Genomic DNA, 27,564 nt, shown 5'->3' with positions numbered 1-27,564 from the left:
TATATAGATCTTGATTATCGATCATATCGTCTTGACTGGGCGCCGTCATGTTGTTAGGAGCAAATGCAAGTGATATCTGAGAGACATAGAAGGAGCATAGCTAGTAATAGCCACTGGTGGCGCTACGACCGAGCCAAGAAATTCCAGTCAAGTTCGGCAAGGATGGAAACTCGACTTTTTAGAGTCAGTTAATTCCCTTGCCTTAGGAAGATGTTCAATTGTGCCAAATAAGCTTTCTAATGATTTTGTTTTTTTATTTTCTAAGAAACAATTAAAAATTTGAAATTCAAATTTAAATCGTTATGTTCTTTACACAAATTATGGTGAAATATCTGGTTATTTTCACCCTACTGAGAGAGGTATAATAGTTTGAAGGGGAACGAAAATGTCTTTCTTTACACGGCACCCAGGTACTATGGTCTGTCTTGATTAGTTGTGCACACAACAGACTGATCAATGTGTAAAGTCATGTATATAGTGTAAAGTAATTACTTTCAAGTATCCGTTATCAATTAATTTATTTGATAACAAAACTACACTACTCCCACACTTCATGCCAACATCTTCTCTTTAGACGCTAGTACATTCTATCCCTGCTCCCACTCTACATGCTAACATCTCCTCTTTAGACAATAGGGACCCGTAAAGATTCGCGGTAGAATATGTCTTCAGCAACCCATTCTTGCCGTAAAAGGTGACTATGCTTGTCGTAAGAGACGACTAACGGGATCGGGTGGTCAGGCTCGCTGACTTTGTTGATGCATGTCATCGATCCCTATTGCGTGGATCGATGCTCATGACATAAATCACTTGATTGTCTGGTCCAGACTCGATTAGTTACAGACCGCCGTCATATAGCTGGAATATTGCTGAGTGCGGCGTTAAATAACAAATCAACCAACTGGTTTTGAGAATACAGTCAAAACATACATTGTTACACACCAGTGGTCATGCTTGATTTTGATGGAATGCCGAAATGGTGTATGACAGAACAAGGTATGTCTGTCTGTCCATTGCCGTCACTGTACTTTCCTTGGATTACTCAACAGAGGGCATCGTGAACCTGAGGCAGCTATGACGCGAGTCAAGAAGTAACAACTATTATTTCACATTTTGCATTAGGAAACGCCACGGGTGACAAATATACACGCACAGTTCCTTCCGCGTGGCGAGATAGTATCACGAAACGTCGGCGATAGTGCCATGAAACTACAGGGCGCAAACATGGCGCGAAAGTGCCGCAAATATTTTAGCGAAACTAAAAGCGTACTTTTCTAATGAGTCCGAACCTATCAATACCTATTTTACAACCTATATATTGCTCAGAATGAAGGCTCGAATGTCTCAATTCGCTTTTAAAAGGTGTATTATCAGTTAGTGCGTGTGGTTTCATTAACCATAAGGCTTATAATCATGGCTGATGCAAGCAACAGCACAAAGTTTCCACCAATACATCCGTCACAACTGTTTGTTTGGTACTCAACTATTCACTGATAATTACCATTACCGTTAGAACAACTCGTTGTATCCTTTATCAGTTTCCAAGACTTAGGTCATCGTAACAGAGTTGATTAAATTCCAAGGATATCGATACGGTCTTTTTCGCATAGCCCCGGGGTCAGTGTCTCTGTATAAGGACTGTTACGATACATGCTTTGTTTATTTGTTTGCTGTTTAACGCCACTCAGCGATATTCCAGCTATATGACGGCAGTATGTAAATAATCGAGGACCAGACAATCCAATGATTGACATCATGAGCATCGATATACGTAATTGGGATACGATGACATGCATCAACAAAGTCAGCATGATCAAGCATGGATTGCCGTTAATCAATTTTAGCCCGGATCTTCACGGGAGTAACGATACATACACCACATATGGACAGTAACTTTAGGATGGCAAAACCACACGATGTTTTCCATGTTAAGAAGCCGTGTCCGTTATTAACGGGATGGCAGTTGAACACACTGTAGCTTGAACACTCCAGTCAATAGCGTCAGACGAACATGTACAGTACGTTATGTCCTTACTATGTACTGTTTATAGATTGTGACATCGCCATACGAATATGTCTTCCCCTTATGACTCCTTCCCACGATGACTACTGCTTCAAAACATACTTAATGGAAATGACGGGGCGGTCGGATAGCCTTGTGGTTAAGGCGTTCGCTCGTCACGCCGAAAACCCGGGTTCGATTCCCGACATGGGTACAACGTGTGAAGCCCATTTCTGGTGTCCCCCGCCGTGATATTGCTGGAATATTGCTAAAAGCGGCGTAAAACCATACTCACTTACTCACTCACTCATGGTAATGACTGCTAATTACGCCATATATGTTTCCAGGTGAACTTGGATACGGAGATCGAGCAGTCAAAATGAGTGTAAGATCCCTTGTACATGAGTGTGTTATTGTTTACTGCTGTAATACCCTGTATAATCGTTGTTGTATATTGTTGTTTAATTGATATTCCGTACGCTATAAACCAAACGTCACACGGGATAATAACGCATTATCTTCTCTTTTCTTATCACAATACACCAATAATCGGTGAACCATTATAACCCCAGCATACAGCTGAAGAAAGTCGTCAGCCCTATTTCACTCAATAACTCTCACCACGATTATATATCAACACTGTAGTGAGTGAGTGAGTTGGGTTTAACGTCGCTTTTAACAGTATTCCAGTTAAATCACGGCGTGTCAGCTTAATGTGGGAGGAAAGCCCGAAGTGATGCAGGTCTAAGACGTTTACCACTTCGGTGAAACCCACGAGCACGGGTATGGTGCCGACAAACCTAAAAACATATACGGGGCGAACCGGGATTCGAACCCACAACCATAGGTTTCTGGCGTGCCCAAGCGACGCAACTCTGCACCGCGAATCGCGGCGCCTTAGACGACTGGGTCACACGTGCCCGCAACACTGTAGTGAGAAATGTTTGATTGTAAAAAAGACATAAGATTTCACTATTTCAATCAGACATTTCTGCTTTATGTGTCATAATCCTAAATGTGAGGCACTAATATGGCAACAAACAGATGATATTAATTATATGTTCCTGCACTTACCTTATTGTTATGTGAAACGTCTCCTCCAAATTAACATCAGGGCAAGAAATTCCGTTGAAAATCCTTTCCTCCAGGATAGTCTTCTAGATTAATAATGTACATCAAATACGCATTTCCAAAGGAATGTTCACTGTATCATAAAATAAACATCAGTTAGAAGTGTCCGAGCTAATGGTCATCTCGGTTTTAGCTGAATTGTTACCAGCTTGTCATAAGTAGACATGCTCCGGTTCAGTTATTGAATAAACGTCTCGTCTGCTTCCATTCATAGTGTCTGGAATGAACGCGCACTAACAACTCGTGCACCGGAAATGAGTCCCGATTGGTTGAACTCGAAACCATGACATCACGTGACGATGCTGGCGAACACCTGCGTCAGAGACCATATCGGTATATATTATATGCTCTTTGCCTTCGTGAAATCTACAAGGCTTCAAACTTGTAAATAGTCTAAAACGAGGAAGATATATTTATAGTCTATTAAAGACGGGGCAGTGGTGCGCGGCCCATTTCAGGTTAGTGAGTGAGTGAGTGAGTTTGGTTTAACGCCGCTTAAACGGTACTTAATGCCCCAGTCAAGGTAAAAGGAATTAGTATAAATTACCCACACAGTAGTATAGGCACCCTCGTATTTGCAAAGGCACAAAAGTGTGGTATTTGTTCACAATTCTCATTTTTGAAACAAAACCTACTCTCGTATGGCCCCTGAAATATCTGTAAGGTAAGCGGGTTATTGAAAGGAGTTAGTTTCCTGAATTGCGAAAGGCACCAATTCAGAAGTTGCCAGATATTTAAACATTTGTTAGTTATAGTCGGAAACCAACCCAACCTACATTTGGACGTTCATTTTTTGCCTTTGACTTTGCTTCAATAAAAAATATCCTAAATAGCAATATTTCTGATTATTATGCAAAGGTTCACATGTAAATCTGGAAAAAACGTATGAAACGAACCCCACTCTCCGTTGAATATACATGTATGTCCTGCATGTTTTCTTGGAAAATCAAGCAATAATTTGTTCTTAAATACGCCAAAGTCCGACATGCTACACTGAAAATGAAACACAAACCCTGAACACTAAGTGGAATAAGGTTCTCTGAAATCCTCAAAGTGAGGAACAGCTAACTGCATTCAAGTCCCCCCAAAACTCCCGCTATCAGCAGGGGTCCTCTTGCCGCTTCCCTGGTGTGTCACAACTGATTAATGACCACAAGCTATTCTGTAGCAGACGACATGTAGGTGAGTCCAGAAAATAATTGTCTTCTTATAAAATATTGATATTTGGTTTTTTAAACTACTTTCGAAACATTTAAATGTTCTGCAGATTAAAAAAAAGATATTGTCAATTTGTAGAAAACCCAATTAAATCTAAATTTATTGTACGTAACACAATGCGCTTATTAATGCTTTCAAAAGCAGGCAAGACATATTACAAAGTATAACTCTTTTGCCATGAAACATTTATCTAGTCAGTTGTGTACGAAAATATCAAAAGTACAGTAGAAATTGATGAATAATTAAAACAAATGTTCATAATTAACAAATCAAGTGGTTTTTTTACATGAAACAGAAACAGTATATACTAACTGGATTCAACATTTGACATAATAAGAAATATCTTTCAAGGGCTATAAGCGTGTTCATAAACCTTGCAGGTGCAATGGACATCATATTACTGACCAGTACTACAATTGGTGCACGTGGTTTTCTGGTGACACTCATGTAGATGCGAGAAGTTCAGTTAAAACAAACTATATAGAAATAGCTTCATCTTTGTTTTCCTTTCATGTAAATACTATATATTCACTTCTAACTTTGATGGCAAAGAGTAGTTAAAACATAAATAAGTACAAAGTAACAAATGTCATATTTGGGATAAAACTTTCTCTGTAAAGTGCAAATCCTAGTAGTTTTTGGAGTTGAGTCCCATCTGGGACAAAAATGGAAGTTCGACAAATGGTACTCACAAGCTTCGTGTACCACTCTGACAAGTATATATTGGCACGGGTACAACTTTGCAATATGTTCGCTACTTATTAAACCCACTAATTATAGAGTATAAAATTTTACCTATCATATTATTCTCAAAAAGGTTTGAGGAACCATTTTACATTGCTACGTTAGATTTTGAGGAGGTTATTGAGGCAAATAATATCTCCTTTTAATAATCTGAAGTGGCAGTCAAACATAACAAATGTTATATTTGGGATAACACTTTCTTTGCAAAGTACAGTATCTCCGGGATTCAAACCCACACTGTCAGAGTGAGGCACCAATCGCCAACACACAAAGTCAGCAATCTTACCCATTCAGCCACCGAGGCTTCTACAAAAATGCAAATCTGACAACTGGTAGTCTAGACTGGAGCAAATTTACAATATGTTCGCCACAACAAATAACGTTCAAAACTGTTTCACTGCCATGAACACACCATGTCATTTAGAAAGTGGTCAAATATAACAAATGTTATATTTGAGATAACACTGGTAGTCAACTGGTAGAATAGATCACGTACTTTGTGTACCCCTCTGACAAGTGAATAGCAAAAGGTTCTTTCAACACTTTACACTGCATGTGTATACAAGAGTTCCCTAGCGAAACTCTTAGAATAGCACCGATTAAACAGTCGGAACGAAGAGGCATCCATGAAAAAATGGCAAATGGTCGACACGCATATTGTATAGCCCAAGACTCCACATCACAAAGAGTCATCTACAAAGCTCAGGACATATACGTATTAACCTGGTTAACGGATCACTTGGTATTCATAGTCTTTCTCAACTCCCTTGGGAGTCTACAACCCAAGCAACCTGCTGTAGGCTATATGGTTGGCAAACACATTACAAACTCTTTTCAAAAGGCACCCAATTGTAGAGATGGTGATTCCGTTGGGAAGACGTACCCAAAACGTACGTTATCACACGTACCCGTGGATTACGTAGATCAGTCCCTCTGGGTATATACTCACTTCAAAAAGACACGCACACCAGGTGCATATATTGCCTTTTCGTTTTCGGACATTTCGTAATTTGGGATGAGCGTTTCTTTTGGAAGTGAGTATATTTAGTTTAAAGTAACCTCGCTCTGGTAACGGAGTGTATTTAATTAAGGCACTGCGGCACAATGGAATACGGACACTTGCTCAAGATTCTTTGTGGAGCCAGGGTATTGTTTTGTAAGTAGAACGGGTCACCCAGCGGGCGATAAATCGCGCTTCTTGCTGCTCACCCACGAAACGTGAATGCGGTCCCCATGCTATGCACTTGACCATGTGCCAGTACGGGTAAGAAAAATGCAAATTGATTTTCAGACGAAATACAACGTTAGTTTAATATGAAGTTATAAGAAACTATGTCAAGTAATTACAAGGAGGCACTTAATGAATAATAGGTCACCTGATGCAAAGTGGATGAGACCAATCTGTTTGGGGCAGCAAAATATCTAATGAATGTTTGTCATGCGTCGTCTAGTCGCGCTGAATTTAATAGTTTCATTTAGCAGCGGGAGAACTTTGTAAGCTGGTCTTGCATAAACTTCTGTTCCATCGGCTAGCATGTGTTCCGTTTGTTCAAGATTGGTCTTCGTTCTTGTTACCCCTTAAAACTACCCAGGCAACATTACTTGAACTTGTTACTTGAACTACCAGTTGGGAAAGGAAGATGGAATAATGTACCTATCGATGAACGTTTCTGTACATTTTGTAATCGCAATTACCGAAGTGATGAGCGAGTGAGTATCATTTCTGTGTGTAACTTGATCCCTTTATTACAATGCCACAGAATAAGTGCTCTGAACTTGCTAATTTCAGAAGAATAATTGTAACAAATGTGACCTAGTCGCCATCAAACACAAAAATGCTACTCTTCTAAGCTAAACATACTACGTACACAGTGTTGAGTGGAATTCTGTTCTATTCTATGAAGATCTGTGTGGAGAATTGGTCTTCAGCAACCCATGCTTGCTAAAAAGGCGACTAACGGGATCGGGTGGTCAGGCTCGCTGACTTGGTTGAGGCATGTCATTGTATCCCAATTGCGTGGATCGATGCTCATGATATCAAACACTCGATTGACTGGTCCAAACTCGATGATTAACAGACCGCCGTCATATAGCTCGTATATTGCTGAGTGCGGCGTTAAACAACAAAACAACCAATTGTTCTGTTCTGATAAGACAGATGATATTGGTCACTTGAAACGTAACTCATTTCTGGTGTCCCCCGCCGTGATAATGCTGGAATATTGCTAAAAGCGGCCTAAAACCATACTCACTCATTCACTCACTGAAACTTTACTGTTCTCTCAACGAGAAGCTAAAGAAAGGTTCGTGCCTGGATCGCTAACAATGAGAATGGGAGACATTTAGACCATCCCAATAATACTTTTCAGGGAAAAAGATGTCAATTATGATGGGGTCATGTATGTTCATTCAGCAGAGGAAGTTGATTTTACTCTTCCAGCTGCAGCGATACTTTCTGTGCGTCCAAGGCTTTAGGTCGCAAAATCAAATGAGGCCAGACTAATTTGCCAGGCTAATAATAACCCTGGTAGGCCAGTGCAATGTAGCCACTCGGTACTTCCCGTACATAATGTACTCGGCACTTTCCGTAGCCCCCAGACCCGTACATAATGTACTCGGCACTTTCCGTAGCCCCCAGACCAAATGAGGCGGGTTGTCCATAATATTGGGCCCGACCCAAAAGCACGTGATAGAATAGAACCAAAAACAAAAACAAAAAACAATAAAGCGTCTGCCACGGATACGCGTCATGGTACTTTCCCATATAACACAAGCACACCGCTTATTTATTATGGTAAATCCTGTATGCTGTCTTTAACGGCAAACGTATCATATGGGAAAACCTTGATACGATTCATCAACATTGCACTAAAACGATCTCTGCGAGCACAAAATTAGGCCAACTAAGAATGAGAGAAAGACTAACATCTACTCTCTGAAATGAACATATTTTACAGAAAAACACAGTTGTTAAATTATAGCACGGACTTGTATATAGGTCCGTGATTATAGTTATAAAATATAATAAAAATGAGTCCACAGACTTTCTTCATTTTCAGGTACTGATACTGCAGTAATCTAGACTTGCCAAACATTATAGACTTGCATGGGCTGTATTGGATATATTTGTTTCAGGGTCTGTTTGACAGACGAAGTGAGTGAGTGAGTGAATTTGTTGATTAACGCCGCACTCAGCAATATTCCAGGTATATGACGGCGGTCTGTAAATAATCGAGTCTGGACCAGACAATCCAGTGATTAACATCATGAGCATCGATCCACACCATTCGGATCGATGACATGCATCAACCAAGTCAGCGAGCCTGACCACCCGATCCCGTTAGTCGTCTCTAACGACAAGCATAGTCACCTTTTTACGGCAAGCAGAGAGACTAGGTGAGAGAGTGAAGCAGATATATTAAAGTGTCACACATGACATCATTTACATGACAACAATAAATAATTCTATCCACACTGAGTTACATCCTTATTGTACATTTTAAATTAACAAATGTGAACATTAGACATTAATATGAGATCATTTCACATTGGGTCAATATTCACTGAAACGTACGTAAAATGTCTTGCGAGACATGTCGGTAAGGTAAAAATGTCGGCCTCTTGCTTTTGTAGTGAAATGTCTTATATAAAGGCTAGTATTCATTGCGTCTTTAAAAAGATGTCTGATACTATTCATAAATAGACTCCGTATATGCAACACATTTCACGTTAAACCAAAAGATAAAATCACCGGTTTTTATTTTATTAAATTGACAACGCTTGTATTTACCATTCAATCCCCAATAGGTCCCATAGTAAAAACAAAATTATCACCGCCAAAGACGAGGCTCCAGGCGGAAAGGATATATATGTTTCCTCTTCTAAATAATGACTTTATTTAAAGAATTAAAATTGGAGTAGAAATACTGTATGCTGCAAGTTGGTCTCCGGGTTAATGTGATAAGAAACGTAATGATGTTGGTAATTGCTTTGTAATCTCCCACATGTTGAAAATCTCTGATAACATCTGGTAATTCATTTCCAAAAGTGAATCAAAATGATTTAGTTATTCTTTTAACTTACTTCTCCCTCATACAAACATTTATGTCTGAGTTAATCCAACGGGCGAGTCATTGCAAATGTTAATAATATTTTTTTTTTTTTTTTACTTTCCTTAGATGTCCTAGTTGATCATAGTTGAGTTGTGGTTAATATCATGTCATGTTTTCGTTCGTGACGGCAATAAAAAAAACGAGAGCACCTATAGAAAATACTGAGATAAAGCAGGTTCTCAGAGATAATATATAAGTGACAGGTTATATTCAGACTTGATTTCACATGCTCTGGGATAATGTATGCAGGGATAGGCAGCCCGTCACTCAGATAAAAACCGTGGTTCTAACACCAGTAGAGTCGATAATTTTCAATCTGAATAATTCGAAAATGATACAAAATATATATATATCCTGTTATCTTTTTTTCTTTGTGTTATCAATGACAAGAGAAAGTATGAACTGAAATATTCCTGGTGCCGTCAAAGTATTACACCGTTTCCGACTCATTTTGATTGGACTGCGTCGTTATTCAGCGTATGTTATACGTGTCTTCTCTTTGGTTATTGTGGATTCAACTAGTACAATAGCAAAGTTGGTCATGCTTAACTGGCGGCCAAAAGAAACTTTACCAGTTTTAAATCACATTTGTTTAAAAACTACAAAAGATAGATGCATGAAGTAAAATGTATTAAAAAGATCAACATCTCAATGAAATGAACATTTAAAATAACAGTCACACAGCATCCGACATTGGCATGACAGTTGCCCGAATTGAGGTGGAGTAGCAAAAACAAGCTATTAACGTTATGGACAAAGGGCACACGCATCTAAAATCGCTCTTCAATGACGTCACATTAATAGCGTGTACGACCACCCCCTGCTACAAAACACGCAAAAACTCCCCGGCGCACGGAAAAAGTCTGTCAGCTGATGACGTCACGTGGTCTACGTCGCCATTCTTCTTGGAGGGCCTGGATCAGTTCTTGTCGGTTGGTTGGAGTGAGTGAGTAAATTGGGTTTAACAGTGTTCCAGTTATATCACGGCGTGTCAACTTAATGTGGGTGGAAAGCCCGAAGTGATGCAAGTCTCAGATGTTTACTACTTCGGTGAAACCCTCGAGCACGGGTATGGTGCTAACAAACCTAGAAATATAATCGGGGCGAACCGGGATTCGAACCCACAATCATAGGTTTCTGGCGTGCGCAAGGGATGCAACTCTGCTCAGCGAATACCCCGAATGCAACATGCCGCTGTTCGTTCTCAACCATCAGCTCTGAACAGACAGAACCGACTTTTATCAGTGAAGACTACCGTCTGCAAGTCGCGTCGCTGCCAAGGACGTACAGTCGGGGCCCATCTCAATCTCTGACGACGATGTTGTGCTGTCAATAACTGTGACTTGTACGTCTGTAACTCGTAATTTCTTGAGCCCTGAGTCGCCTGGCCACTGTCTGTCGACTTACCATATGTCCTAAGGCATTCATCGCTGATGACGTTCCTGTCTTCATTGGGCGTAGTTACCCTGGGTCTGTCCGGTCTGTCTGTGACGTTGCATCAGGTTAGTTACAGCAACACGGGAGCAACCAAAAGTTCCAGCAATGTGGGCAGGGGTGGCCCCCATCTGTATCATACCCAGTGCCCGCTAATGCTGTTTGGGTGTCAGTCGTGACATTTCTGAGGTGTTTTTGTATTAGTATGAGTGTCTGACATGCCGTCCGTATCATTTATATACCTTATTGCGCGTGTAGTTTCGGCTGCCCAAGCAGGACGTTTTTCACTTTTTCGTATTTTCTACACACAAAAGGTGCCGTGGACGTATGATTCGAGTATTTTTTCCGACATAAGGTGTGTGTTGTGTGGCTGCTTGTACTAGTCCGGACTGATGCCGATTTATAGTGCTAGCTCACTGAGATACCATGCCGCAGTTTAACATGAATACCCCACTCAGACACAGTATACTGACTCCGAGCAGACCAGTCCTTGTTTTAGCCCCTTAATGTCGAGCGCCAGACGGTGTAACAACAAGTACCATCTTTTAACGTTGTTCCGTTTGGTATGACGCGGTCGGGTACCTTCCGGTCTCCGGGTGGACGCTCTACCACTAGACCACGGAGGCGGTCATCTTATGGTTGATATATAATTTCTCTATAATATTGCATAATGACCTATCGTTGTGTCGGTTTTACTTGTTTATAATGCTCCTTCAAAATGGCCATTGAATTCCTGAATCAGCTCCAACAACAAAAGCCTGATGTCATCATAATAGTGTAAATAAGGAGTAAAATTCTCAAAAAGATGCAGTATTTTGGTATTTCTGCTGGTAGACTGTGTATTTGATGATGTACATGGAATCTATTCCATGCATTCTGTCCAGAATCCCAAAGAGCGTACTGGTAATTCCAGCCTGCTGACAAGGTCCACAACACAAGAACAAGGCCAGTGTGAAATAGAAAGTAGTTTATTGTTATCACAAGTTGCAGCGAAAGTTGACTTTCCAAATGGAAGCACTACATAGTGTCCTGACAACAGTGGGAAGTATCTCTCACCAACTTCCCCCACGATGTTCCTGATGAACATTGTTGATGCTTCTAATGGAAAGAATAAATATCTGTATTATGTTCCTAGAGTAAACATGTCACAACAGTAACATGCGTGGCCCACTTCACAGAAGTGTCCAGCATTAAACAACCATTTGCACACTTGTTCGCTTCTTGTTCACTTGCTACACACGCAACTGCACAACACGAGACATTCGAACACCAATCACACAGACACCTCTGGGCACGCAGCTCTTAAGCCTACATACATGTCCTGGTTCCAAGTATCATGTTTGATGTTTTGTTTGGAGGTTAAATCATGTTAAATCAATTGTCTGGAAATATCCAGGTATTGCAAATCTTGCAAATGTTGCAATACATCAGGATGCTTGAATGATTAACTGTAAATGTTACAATAAATTGTATATTTATAATATTTATCCTATTTCACACCATGAATTTCTCATTATTCTTTCGATCCCAAGTGGAAATGTGCCAAAACAAAGGTTTCCAGCTTCTAAAAAACTATTCACCCCAACACACCTAGCATCACCATGGTCACCTCTCAACAATCTGGGTTATCATGCTTTTCATGCTGATTGACCTACACACGCTGAACACATGGTTTTCCCAGCCAACTCATTCTCTTTCTCATGCTGTGGTTACATGTTTTAAACACCAAGGGAATCAGACTGTACATGTATTACTATTCTAGGCCACCCGGATTGGATTGAAAAAGCATATTTTGTGAACAATTTGAGTTCATAGTCATTCATAGTCATGGCTTGGTTTATCAAGGTCAAGTTTCAATCCTGATTCTTAATCCAAAGTTTCTTCAGGACACTGCCATGCCATCAGTACCAGTATCATAATTATGAAGACATATACTTTATCAGCAACAAAGGGGCGGCATACTGTAACCATGGTAACAGAAGACGAGAGAAGAATCAGGATATATTGCATGAAGTGAAACATAAGACTGCCATTGTTGGGAGTCGCATTAAGTACCCTTAACTACTATCCAGAAAACAAATCTATTAAATTCTCTGACTTGTAAACCAGTGTCAGTGTGAGCTATTTGGTGTGAAAAAGTTTGGAGTGAGTCAGTGAGTGACCTGGGTGTAATGCAGCATTGTGTCAACATGTGGAAGGAAAACCCGAATCTGTGCTGGTAAATGTTTTTTACTAATTTGGTGAAACCCAAGTGCATGGGTATGGTGCTGACAAATAAGGAAACATAAGAACGGTGAAGGAAGGTTTTTGAACAGTCTTGGGCTTGATAGACTAATCTGAAAAAAAATACAGCCAGTTACTGGTTAGTATTAGATTGGAAATGTATTTGTAACTGGAACCAGGACATGTTCATCTTTCAGTAAGCAGATGCAGGACATGTGTTGAAAGAGTAATACCAGGATATTGAATGTTGACAAAGTCGGTAACAAACAGCTTTAACAAATTACATGGGGTAACACGACAGAATGACAAGCAGAGAAATGTGATACAAAATTGTCGGTGGGATCACAATCATGTTACATTCTGAAAAGGATTTTTACACATAATCATGGTATTTGTCCATTTCGGACATCCAAGCATCCCTGTATGAAGAACACCATCACATTAGCCACTGAAGAAACTCCCACATCCATCATCCACAAACATCACTCACTAAATGGAAGCTAGTTCCAGTTCCAAAGTAGAGACAGTCTTCAGAGGACCTTCAACAGCACAAGTACACATACAGCCACACTAGTTCCTGAGAAGAAGCCACTCCATTAGTTCCCAAGCAGACGCTGCTCCGCTAATTCCCAAGTAGATGCAACTCCATTAGTTCCCAAGTAGACGCCATTCCGTTAGTTCCCAAGTAGACACCATTCCGTTAGTTCCCAAGTAGACGCCATTCCGTTAGTTCCCAAGTAGACGCCATTCCGTTAGTTCCCAAGTAGACGCAGCTCTGTTAGTTCCAGAGTAGATGCATCTCTGTCAGTTCTCAAGCAGTCGCCACTGTTACACTTGGTTCCCAAGCAGACACGTCTCTATTATACTTAGTTCTCGAGTAGACACTGCTCTGTACACTGTCCACAGAGGCACAACAACATCATCACACATACAGCCACTTTTATCCAGTCAGGATATCCACACAACACAAAAGTCCACATTCTCTCCTGGCTGTGAGGCTGTCACCTCCTGCCCCGCCTCTTCATGGCGGCTGTACACTGTGGGCAGTACCACTTGCCTTTTGGTGCTTGTGTCAGACCCACACAGCCATAGTGGAACCACTCGATAGGACACTGAGAAGGAAACACAGGTTATCATAAGGGATGAAACAATTATTGTATGTATCTTTGACATTTAAAAACTTTGTGAAACCCATGAGCATGGGTATTGTGCTGACAAACCAAAAATGATAATCAGGATGAATTCTATGACTGGCAGAAATTAGGCTTACACGTTGTCACATGCACGAAGCTAGTGAACAATATGAACAAAGAAAACAGCGATATCACTATCGCCCGCCATGGGGCACATTTGAATTTTGATAGGCCCTTGGGTCACTTTATGTCATCAGAAAAAAAGATTAAATGTAAAATTAATACACACAAAATGCCCCTCTGGAAAATATAACTGAGTCTTGATAAGTATCTCTTAGATAAGCTAACTCAGTAGTTTCTGAGAAAACTTGTCACCATTGCAGCCACAGTAAAATAAGATGGACCAAGGGCTGTAACTATGTAAAAAAATAATTTACAGGACAAATTTTCGAACTCAGTTTTGACAAGAATCTCTTAGATAAACTTTCATTCATGTAATTTAAACAGTTTCTGAAGAAAACTTGTCCCCATTTCACACAGTATGCACCAAGTTGAAAAGCACGGAGCAAGGGCCATAACACTCCAAAAAAAATAAATGAGGGGACCAATTTTGACGAGGGATAATAATTGTTACTGTGGCAAGCCATCAGGTATGACGAGAAGAAATAACCTTGTCACCGAGCCTAACCACCCAATCCACTGAAGGTGCCTCTTAGCAACTACGTGGTGTGGACCTATTTTACCCTGGGATGCCATGGATACCATGGATACCATGGGGGTCTGAGGAGGAAGAACAGCGGAGTGGGCGATACTTACATCATCATTATCACAGCCCACCATGTCTCCGTACGACACCTGGTTGCACAGGCAGTAGCGTGGCTCATTGGGATCACTGCTCCAGTCATCCACCTGGAGGTCACTATTGTAGTCCTCTACAGGCTCTGGGACCACGGCAGGGGGTGGTGCCACAGGAGGCACCGGGGGTGGTATGGGTGCAGCCACTGCTGCCGGAGGGGCAGGCTGGGTGGTGTGCTGTTGGGCAAGGGCGGCAGCTTTTGTTGTGGGTCTGTGAAAAAATATATATTAAATGTTGACTAAGGTTTGCAAAGATAATCATCAAAATCATTAAACCATCGTGCTTGGACACAGCAGTGTTTAGGACATCTAAACTAAAGCCATATTTTTTATTTACTGGTTTACAGATTTTTTTTCTATCAATCAGCTTTGGTCTGTCAAAAATAGAAGCATCCCTATCTCCACCTATTGCCGAATGCCCCAAACTTTCCCACTAGAAACATCTACCATAAGCCATTTTGACTCTACCAATTCAATATTTATCTGTATTGATCTTTCATCTTTAATGTCATCTAATACAGCTCAACTTAGTCCAATGCCTTTAGCCACCCATATAACAAGTCACAATCACTTCGCGATTAATGACTTCACTTTGAGGAAACATACGCCTAATGCTGTACAACTTTGAAACAAACTCCATAATAACAAAGTTCTAAGCACTGCTGCTGAACATAACTTCCTTACTGGGGGGCCGTTCAGCTGTTCAGCTGTCACATGAACAATGCCACTCAATATGAGCAGACATAGGAACATTCCAAAACCTAGGCAAAATGTTCTTCACAGCATCAGGGATTTATACAGGATTACAAATGGGGCCCTTGAGGGGAACAATCCTTAATTTGCTCCAATTTTCAGTGAAATACAAGTCACACGTACAAAGCCATAAGTTAGTTATTTCAACACAACATGAATTGGGAAATGAGAAACTAAATTTGGGAATTTTTTACTGATGTACGCTGCAGACTTGGGGCCAAATATTGGCATCTAAGCAGGCCTTATTGAATCCCTAAGCTTAGTCAAAAACAATTTCTTAGTGTCACATTGTATTGTAACAACTACTTACAGATATATTGTAAAAAAACCTCTGGAGGGAGTTGATAGGACACAAAATGCCGGATTACTAGAGTGAGTGAGTGAGTGAGTGAGGTTTTACACCGCATATAGCAATATTCCAGCAATATCCAGACGGGGGACACTAGAGATGGGCTTCACACATTGTACCCATGTTGAAAATCTAACCCGGGTCTTTGGCATGAGGAGCGAACGCTTTAACCACTAGGTTACCCGACCGCTTCCCAGATTACTAGAAGCACACTAATTTCTGCATGGGGTTTAGCAGAGTTGCGCCGAGCATGACTTCACACCACTTCTGCATTTGAAAATCAAAGATTTCTTCTTTCAGAAAAAAGGTGTGCATACAAGACCCTGCCAGCTTCACATCTACTTACTTCTTTGTTCTGGAGGATCTGGGTGTTGAGTCTGGAGTGGTTGGAGCAGATGTCTGTGCAGGAAAGCTCAAGGACAAATCTTTGGCAACCACAGGAATTGGGCGACCCATAAGGTCATAGCTGGCTTTCATACTGGAGGTCCTCCGACCTTGCTGCATCTGTATGGCAAGGGGAAACATACACTCTCTACCATACACCCACATCAACACCTTCACACACCCACATCAACACCTTCATACACCCACATCAACACCTTAATACACCCACATCAACACCTTAATACACCCACAACACCTTCATACACCCACATCAACACCTTCATACACTCACATCAACACCTTCATACACCCACAACAACACCTTCATACACCCACATCAACACCTTCATACACTCACATCAACACCTTCATACACCCACATCAACACCTTCATACACTCACATCAACACCTTCATACACCCACATCAACACCTTCATACACCCACATCAACACCTTCATACACCCACATCAACACCTTCATACACCCACATCAACACCTTCATACACCCACAACACCTTCATACACCCACATCAACACCTTCATACACCCACATCAACACCTTCATACACCCACATCAACACCTTCATACACCCACATCAACACCTTCATACACCCACATCAACACCCACATCAACACCGTCATACACCCACATCAACACCTTCATACACTCACATCAACACCTTCATACACTCACATCAACACCTTCATACACCCACATCAACACCTTCATACACCCACATCAACACCTTCATACACTCACATCAACACCTTCATACACCCACATCAACACCTTCATACACCCACATCAACACCTTCATACACCCACATCAACACCTTCATACACTCACATCAACACCTTCATACACCCACATCAACACCTTCATACACCCACATCAACACCTTCATACACCCACATCAACACCTTCATACACCCACATCAACACCTTCATACACCCACATCAACACCTTCATACACTCACATCAACACCTTCATACACTCACATCAACACCTTCATACACCCACATCAACACCTTCATACACTCACATCAACACCTTCATACACCCACATCAACACCTTCATACACCCACATCAACACCTTCATACACTCACATCAACACCTTCATACACCCACATCAACACCTTCATACACTCACATCAACACCTTCATACACTCACATCAACACCTTCATACACCCACATCAACACCTTAATACACCCACATCAACACCTTCATACACCCACAACACCTTCATACACCCACATCAACACCTTCATACACCCACATCAACACCTTCATACACCCACATCAACACCTTCATACACCCACATCAACACCTTCATACACCTTCATACACTCACATCAACACCTTCATACACCCACATCAACACCTTCATACACCCACATCAACACCTTCATACACCCACATCAACACCTTGATACACCCACATCAACACCTTCATACACTCACATCAACACCTTCATACACCCACATCAACACCTTCATACACCCACATCAACAACTTCATACACTCACCACAGTCAACACCACAGACTCACATCAACACCACAGCGACGTCAACACCACAGTGACGTCATCACCACAAACCCTCATCAACACCACAGACCTACATTACCCTACACCCCAACATGAACACCACACAACAGACCCCCATCAACACCACACACTCACATCAACACCACAAACCCACATCAACACCACACAACAGACCCACATCAACACCACACCACATACTCACATCAACACCACAAACCCACATCAACACCACACAACAGACCCACATCAACACCACACACCCACATCAACATCACACAACAGACCCACATCAACACCATACACCCAAATCAACACCACACACCCAAATCAACACCACAAACCCACATCAACACCACACAACAGACCCACATCAACACCAGAACCACATCAACACCACACAACAGACCCACATCAACACCAGACCCACATCAACACCACACAACAGACCCACATTAACACCACACAACAGACCCACATCAACATCACACAACAGATCCACATCAACACCACACACTCACATCAACACCACACAACAGACCCACAACAACATCACACAACAGATCCACATCAACACCACACACTCACATCAACACCACACAACAGACCCACAACAACATCACACAACAGATCCACATCAACACCACACAACAGACCCACAACAACATCACACAACAGATCCACATCAACACCACACACTCAAATCAACACCACACAACAGACCCACAACAACATCACACAACAGATCCACATCAACACCACACAACAGACCCACATCTGTGGGGATTCTAGGTCACACTCACACCACACACTCACACCACACACTTACATCAACACCATAAACTCACTCCCACATTAATGTCATGCACACACATTCAAATTCATACTCTCACATTAATGTCATACACTCACATGAACACCATACACTCAACAGTGTATTTAAGGAATCAAAGTGAGTATTTATCAAGACTGAAATTTAAAATTTATCCCAAATTCTTGGTAACCATAACACCACAGTCAGCAATATTCCAGCTATTGCAAGGCAGCCTGAAAATAATCCAACCTGGACCAGACAAACCAGTGACTGAAAGCATGAGCAGGAAGCCACACCATTACAGTAAGATGGTCAAGTCACAGAGCCTGCCCACCCCATCCTTATTTAAGTGGGCTCTTACAACAAGCATTGTACTGGTTACCGGACCTGGAATCCCCACAGGCAACGCAGGCAGAGTGAGATGGTGACCAAGAACTTAGAGTAGTTGTATGTAGGATAGTTAGAACATGACCTGGGATATATATTGACACCTACTCTCACCTGTTGTGTGGCGGCGATGGCCTGAGACGCGGCAGCAGCTATGGCCGCATTGCTTCCAGCACCAATATGACCTGTCGGAAAGAACAAGGCTATTACCATCGATTCAATGTTGCAACATTGCACTCCTTGTTGGTTTAATTGACTTAAGTTGGTAGAAATTATCTCTAATCTCAGAAATCTGCTCTAGTCTGACTTACGCTGTGTTTTCTTGCATTGCATTCTATCCTAATTTGGTGTATTAGATAGTCAACAAAAGTTTGTTTCAGGCTGACAGTCACAAAACAAATGGTTCAGCTGGACAATGAGGTGAAATGGGGTTTACATTGCTCCAAGATTATTGCACTTACACAGTGACGTGCATTTTCAAGTGCGTGTGGCTGTTTGTACTATTCCGGACTTGTGCCCACTAGATAACCCAAGCCGACCAGTCCTCGTTTTATTCCCTTAATGCTCAATCTTCCCAAGACATGGGTGTCAACTGACTCTGAAAGTCCAGTTTCCACCCTTGCCAAACTAGACTGGAATTCCTTTACTTGATCATAGCACCAGTGGCTATTACGAATTCTGTCCCTTCTACGTTCCTCCTATTGACCAATCAGATTCCATCTCTCATATCACTTACATTTGCTTCTATATTGTAACAGAACAGGTCTTACCTCGCGAAGTGTATGAAATCACTTGAGCACAAATCTTAAAAACAAATCCTCCAGTCGACCGAAATCTGCACATTGAATTCCATGTTTTAACGAACCGGATCAAGCAATTTTGATTGGACAATGCATAGACTCATTAGTCCAGCCAAAATATAACTCCAGAATTGCAGACTAGTTCGGCAAGGGTGGAAACTGGACTTTTACAGACAGTTAACCCCCATGCCTTGGGAAGATGCTTAATGCTATGCTCCAAGGCAGGTAACAACAAGTACCATCTTTAAATGTATGATGCGGCCAGGAGATCGTGTTGATGCCATAATATCGTCAGCTAAACTAGACCCACTGCGCATGTCAGGGGCTGCTGGGTAAATCTTGTGAACATGTGCTGGCTGGCGTGACAGATTGTCTTGCATGAGTGTATGCGAGGCTAGAGAAGAAGCGAAGTGTCATAAACTAACCCCTGGTTCCATTCCCAGGGTTCTCGCGATCTCAAACTACCCGCCCTTGACTTTCATTAGCCTATTTGATTGGCTACACTACTCAGTCTAACGTTCTTTGATATGTATCACATCAAAATCCTTTCTGAGCTCACAATTCAGCATTAAAGCTATGAAATCAAGTGAGTGAAGGAGTGTTCGTCAACATTAAACTCGATCACACTTTCAAGCAGTATATATTCAAGTAATCATTGTAATGTACACACCTAAGTTATATGCAATTGGGGATGAGCTTGCACTGGAGTTGAACATGGCCATGGCAGGGGAGTTCCCGGCAGAGTCTGACCGGCGAATCACTTCCTTGGCTGCCTCTGTTGCTAGTTTTGAAAGCACTTCGGTGGTTGGCCGTTTCTCTGGGGCATGGTTGGTCACCAGAGAAGAGGTCTGAGGTAGTCGTCTCTCTGTAACAAGTCCAAAAGACATTTGCTGTATTCAATATATTTTGCAACCTCACTACTAAGTGCATGTTCATTTTAGGTCCGACCTACAAAAGGATGCAAAATTACCAAAGTAGTTTCCTATTGGGGAAATGACACAAGTTCCTTTTATATGCCAAGCCTTAACTAACCTCAAACTTCCCTGAAACAAGTTTTTGGGATCAGAAAGCGCTGATAACTGGAGAGTTTATTCAAACTGAACTATCATCAATAATAATTGGATGCTACTTTTTTCTGCACTTTCAACATGCAGTATATATAAATGTCCTGTTTCAAACATGGGTTAAAATAACATTTCAAAACTGAAAATATGGAATTGGTATCATTGATGATGAACATGTTAATGTGTGATTATCTACCAGACAAAGGAATTGTGGAAAAGTTTGAATTCAAATTACATTTTACTCATGAACAGGTTTTTTGTGACATCCTTCAAGCTCAATCATTGTACAAAAAACTCAAATACAGTAATACTATATTCACACACTCAGGGTGGATGAGGACCAAAAAGGATGAAAAATCAACTTGCCAACTTCAAAGTTTAAACACTTCTGACATATTTTCATAATGCAATACAAAATTCAGCAACATCAAACACAAGATGTCACAGATAACGCATCCTTATTATTCTTTAACATGATAAGGGATGATTTGTTCAAGATAGACATATGCTAGAAGCTACTTACTTTCTGCCTTGTGTGGATTACTGATAGGAGGCTGAGGCTTGTCCAACTCAAGAGATCCTAGAAACATGAATACCTTCATATTACCATGGTAACAGGTTAAGTAGGAAATTATGGCTATGCAGCTTTTCACATGATGTAACAACCCGTCTTGAACTTGACTGACAAGAAGTTGACATAAGCCATTCAGAAAGCAGCTTTCTCCGGCTGATTGGCACTAGTTTCAAACTGGCGACTTCCATTCCAGATTACCCTTTGAAAAATATTCCGACAAAGTTCTCGATTCAAAATTTGAAAACTGAACAAAAGAACATTCTAGGATGTCTAATAGATGGCTGATATTGTATGGCAGTACTTCCCACAAGCTATGCAAAGTATCTTCCATTCAAATGTCTTTCCCATTGAAGCGAGGGACAGTTGATGATTTTGACAGAATATCCTATGTTAACCTTTTTGAGGTTGCATGATTAGAAACCACATTCCGACTGTCACTTTCCTGATCTGGTAAGGTCGTTCAGCCCCTCCATTTCTCCAATTTAAATCCCCATCATTGGAGAATGCTTCCAACCAAATATTGTTGTAATCTTTCTCTTAGTTCCAGAGAAGAAGTCTCTTAAAGCAATAACGCCAAATTACCCCTATTTGGCCCCGCCCCTCGGCCCCTTGGTTGTGTCAACCCCACCATTTGTACAATTTTGAATCCTCACCCCTGGAGAATGCTTCCAACCAAATATGGTTGATATCTATCTCTTAGTTCCAGAGAAGAAGTCGTTTAAAGCAATATAGTCAAATTACCCCTATTTGGCCCCGGCCCTCAAGTCCCCTGGGGGGGTCAGGGCTACCATTTGTTCAATTTTGAATCCCCACCACCTAGGGCTGCTTCCAGTCAAATTTTGTTTATTTCAAATTTGTGGTTCAGAAGAAGAAGTTGTTTGAATAAATTGACGACGTACGGACGACGGGCTGACAACGGACGCCACGGTATGGCATAAGCTCTCCTTGGTCCTTCGAACCAGGTGAGCTCATAATTTATCAGTGCTTTCCATAGAATGTCCTCAAGTAGGTGTTGATGGATCATTTGACAGGAGGAAGCCATAATTAGGAATACATCCTTAAATTTAATCAACCAGTTGTGGCAGTGTGAATACTTAACCTAAGAATTTGGAATTTTGACTCTGTGATATTTGTGTCAAACATTTTTCTATTCACATTATGATATATATATATAACAAACACATCATGCATGTTTGTGTCCCAGGATAACAATGTCGTACTTACGCTTTTCTAATACTTCTGTGATTCCTGCATTATCTGCTTCTAGTTCCATCTTGAATTTGGACAGCTCTTGATCAAGCTTTCGTAAATGCCTATCAACCTGAACAAGCAAAACCAGGACCATATCAAAACCTATAATAACTCTATGTTCTTTGTACCGCAGTGGCATTGATCAACAGCTAGGGTTTGTCTGGTCCAGACAGGTTCTCATAATAAGTATACAATAATGCGGACACACTTACTTACCATGTTTACTCACTCATTTGTTATTGTTTATTTGTGGAACATAAAAAATAGCAAAGATTGAAAAAACTTCCTTTTTACATTTTAACAGCTACAATTGCATTGACTGAGTATCTTCAACAAAGCAGGGCAAAACTTTGTTCAGACACATCTGTGCACCCAACAGTTTACTTGACACTCACCAAGTCGTATATATGATTAGCCAACTGCACTTTTTCATCTGCATCTTCTTTGGCCTTATAGTAATCCTAAAATATATGTAAAATCATAACTGTATAAAATGTAAGTACTAAAAAAATGAAAATCCATGAATTGCTTGATTACATATCTTGGTCTTATGTGTTCAATAAATGTGTGTCCACTATGCAAAAGTGCATTTTTTGGAAAATATATATACATTCTGTGTCCCAAATAATGCACAAAAATTAATTATTCTACATGAAAGATATGATTCAGTTTTATCAGTGGTTTGAAAAGAGCCAGTCTCTTAATAAAAACTAAATTTATTACTTATCAAGTTATACCATGTCATATCAAAGAAAACATAGTTTGACGTGTCACTGAGTAGTATGGCTGGACCCTCCCACAACACCAGGAACCTTACAATTAAATATTGGGAATCATCTGGGCCCCACCTTAACTAATACAGGCAAATCCGTGATCAGACATGAACACATGAATTAGAAGATTAGTTTCCCTGGATTGGAGAATTAGATTGCATAACTGTCTACAATTAACTAGTTAGTGACATTTATTTACACTGGACAATGAAACCTTTGTTACAAATCTTTCTTGATTGGATGCCAACAACAAATTATTCAGATTCACATCAAACTGGAAATACTGTACCTGTTTTATTTTCTGAAATTGTTCTTCTTTCCATTCAGGCTTCACATTTGGTGTAACACATTTGGTGAAAAAAGTCTTGACCCTTTCTTCCAGACTGTCAAGGGCATCTTCAAAAGCAAAAAGTGATTCAGTGAGTTGGCTGAACAGTATTTCAGACAGATCATGTGCTTAATGTAGAGCGAGCAGAGAAGCAGTTATTCAACAGTTACCACTTTGGTGTAACCACAAGCATCGGCATGGTGTCAGAGCTCCAGATAAGCTTTTGGTGTTGTTGGTATTTTACCCATGCATTTTATAATCATTGGGAATCAGTAATTCTATCTGGGTATTCAAATTTCTGTTACCCACTAGTTTTTACACATGTGGGTATTTAAGTTAAATATTGAAAAACACTACTCATCAAGTCTCTGCAAACTGGTGTCATGTGGGTTCAAGAGCTTTATAGTACTCAAAAATACCACGATCGTGGAGTTTGGCAAGATTGACAGAATGCCCAGTTATAATTTCAAAATAACTTCCTGATTTGCTAATCGAATACGCAGGGTTACTCCACAATATTTTGATGATACGCACAAGTTTAATTTTATAGCGTATCTGTAATGTTCGTTGCGTATTTGATACGCTTGGATTTTATTTTACTACATATTTCTGCATTTCTGAAGCGTATTTTACGCAGATACGCAGCTTATCTGGAGCTCTGTGGTGTTGATAAATCAAGAATCATAATCAGGATGATTCTAGGATTTGAACCCACAACAATAGGATTCTACCACTTTGGTGAAACCCAGGAGCAAGGGCATGGTGCCCAACCAAGAAATATTATCAAACTGAAGGATGCAGCTTATTGCAGCAAATTGCCTTAGAAGACTGAGTTACCCAAATATACAAAAGTACTCAGAAGGTGACAATAAATCCCCCTGGTCCCCACAAATTCGAAAGAACAAATCATCTGACTTGTTTCTTTAAGTCAGACTTGATGAGAGAATTTCTGTCCAATCTGTCTGTCCGACAGTGTCCGTATACATAAGAAGTTATTGAGCTACCAAAGAAAATACCATGGAATTGGGATTCGGAACTCAGTATTTCTTTGTCAGGTACACACCAATATGAACAGAGTCAAAGTCAAACTAGTTGCCATGGAAATGGTAACTAAAATATATATATTTTAAAAATCCCTAATAGCAATAGGCACCAGATGACAACCTGATCTTAATGTGTGCAAAGTGTCATGAAGGCATACCTAGCGAGTATTAGTTTGAAAGACATGGTCCAGACAAACACAACACTATGAACAGAGTCAAACTTCTTGCCTGTTTGATATATCCTCCCAGTTTTGTTGAAAGATATTGAACGTTTTTTTAGTTGTGCTCCGGAAATGAAATCCACCCCCTTTAGAGACTAAGTCCAAATTGTTTCAATGAAAATCAAGAAAAACATAAACGCCAACAACCTGTAAATAGCAAAAGGCACCACTTCAGGATCTGTTTGATTTGTTGATATATCTGCCAATTTTTGTTAAAAAATATATAGTTTTTGAGTTGTGCTCTGGAAACAAAATAATGTATTGACGAATGTATGGACAGACTGACGAGGCGTCAACTATATCCCCCTGCACAATTTACCTGGGGAGGATAAAAAACTATATCCCCCTGCATAATGTGCCTGGGGAGGATAATAAATCAGTCCTTTATACATTTCTTTGTTTAGAAGTAGTTTCTGTCTCAGCGGCCAATTCAATAATGACTAAATGTGCAAACCAAACTGATATGGCTGAAAATTACTAAATATTGCATAAAACCAGAATCATTATTTTAACAGCTGTTAACTTCTGTTTGAAATTCAGAGGGAAAAAACACATTTTACAAATTCTCCAAAGTAAACCACGTTTGCACAAAATGACGCGATTACTTCTATAAAACTGTTGAACTGCCATTAAACAGATAAAGTGAAAAACACAAATACCATTTGGACTGACATCTCATTTTCCATCAAAACAAGCAGACAACACGGAAGTGAAATCAATCCTGCAGGGGCAGATAACTCTTCACTCACATTTGCCGGTCATAATCAAAATAAATAAACTATTTGCACTGATTCTATTGCAATCAAAGACTTACTTTGAACTTCTAAATCCATTTCACGCATTTCAGTTAGCCTCTCTCGCATTTCCATGGGCAGATTTTCGATCACTGAAAAGAAATGAGCATGAGAACTGAGTTTGCTAGCAGATGGTCAGTTTGGACAGGGTTCAGACAATTTTGGCTACGCAAATAGCACGTGTCAAGATAATTACGTTCACTTTATTTTATTCCGCATAAGAGTTTTACGTTAAATAGACTTACTCTCCAAGTAATCTTCCAGGTACAGCATTTTGTTGGTTCTCAGTCTACCCGCATGAAATACAAATGGCGTAGTTTGTGTTTTGGTGCGAGGCAATGTAACGATGTATCTGATTGGTCCATGAGAAATTATCTCATGCACGATTTCGTGATAAATGTGCAATTATTCATGCTTTATTACGATTATATCACAACTCTAGCTTGATGAAAAAAGCTTTACTGTACAAATCATGGTGCCTTAGATGATGACAACATTGACGTTATGGAGCAGTTGTTTCAAAGATCAATATTCGCTTGACAAAGAACAACCAATCAAACGAGGTTTTATGAAAGTAAATAAAAGGCGACCATGTGCTTGGAAATCCTAAAACTGAAACATGCAAGATAGTATGAAAAAGGATTCACCATGCAAGGTAGCACGATGGATGACTCCAGACAGAAGTGTGGGAATGCTTCTTTTCTGTGGAACTTTTACGGCTTTCATATTTTTATAGAAATATAGTTTAACCCAAAGGCATACATATATATATATATATACAAAGGCAGATATATGTGCGTGCGTGCATGCTTGCTTGCTTGGGTCCGTGCGTGTGTGTGTGCGGATGGAGGTTGGATGGGGGAATAACTACTAAGGACTTAGTTTTAAGAGTTGATCAAATGTTTACTCGCCAGGACTTATTTATTAATATCGTGACTTTGGGACTAATACCCCTATATCAACAAAACTTTTGGTAACTTTTATTTTGGCCTTATTACCCGCGGGGTTCCATTCTCCGAATTTAAAATAACGCCTTAATAGGTCTTTTCTTTTCTTTTTTTTTAAAATCCATAGGGTCTGTAGGCATAGGCAAAAGACCCTCTCTCAAAAGTGCAGTAAATATTTTTAATAACCAAAATGAAAGAAAAGTGTTTTGTAGGGGAGTCGAATGTACTGACGCACGCTTGGGACTTTGATCATACTCAATTGCATATTCCTTAGATGGGTTTACCAGACCTTCTGTGGAGGTGTGCTCAGATCTAAACGCTGAGAAGTATATCGTATCGAGCAAAGCCCTGCCCCCCCCCCCCCCCCCCACAAACACACACACACACACACACACACACACACACACACACCACACACACACGGGGCGGGGCGAGTCCAAATTATTTACTACCCGGGTATCCACCCCCCTATTACCCGACCCTACCCTCACAGAAGGTACGTAAAAACTGTCCGATTTGGAAAAGTTTGACCGCAGCTCTGGTAAAACGTTTTTAGACACATGTATGAAACGATCTAGTCATGCATATACACTGAAGTTGACTGAAGCTATTTTTTTATTAAAACGTATAAAAGCCAGAAGGAATAGGCGTTAGTAGTCAGGAAGAACTGCG

At 40.5% G+C, this 27,564-nt stretch overlaps 1 protein-coding gene across 2 annotated transcripts; it reads right to left on the bottom strand.

Annotated features, from left to right (window-relative positions):
- Window positions 1-11,591: 11,591 nt before the first annotated feature.
- LOC139444874 (inhibitor of growth protein 3-like) lies at window positions 11,592-26,272 on the bottom strand. Of its 2 annotated transcripts, none has more exons than XM_071225872.1 (11): window positions 26,191-26,272; window positions 25,966-26,037; window positions 23,849-23,955; window positions 23,182-23,247; window positions 22,760-22,856; window positions 21,485-21,541; window positions 20,568-20,762; window positions 19,206-19,282; window positions 16,301-16,458; window positions 14,814-15,063; window positions 11,592-13,976 (listed from the first exon to the last, which is right to left on the bottom strand). In XM_071225872.1, exons 1-11 carry the CDS (start codon window positions 26,216-26,218, stop codon window positions 13,866-13,868), a joined length of 1,218 nt encoding a protein of 405 aa, XP_071081973.1. In that variant the 5' UTR covers window positions 26,219-26,272; the 3' UTR covers window positions 11,592-13,865. The 2 variants fall into 2 exon arrangements, with proteins under 2 accessions (XP_071081973.1, XP_071081974.1); XM_071225873.1 differs by having other exon boundaries at window positions 19,212-19,282.
- Between the last annotated feature and the right edge of the window lie 1,292 nt (window positions 26,273-27,564).

This window comes from Haliotis cracherodii, unplaced genomic scaffold (assembly GCF_022045235.1).
Source record: "Haliotis cracherodii isolate W230 unplaced genomic scaffold, xgHalCrac1.p SCAF_6, whole genome shotgun sequence".
Classification (NCBI taxonomy): Eukaryota; Metazoa; Mollusca; class Gastropoda; order Lepetellida; family Haliotidae; genus Haliotis; species Haliotis cracherodii.
This window is presented reverse-complemented; position numbering and strand designations above follow the sequence as displayed.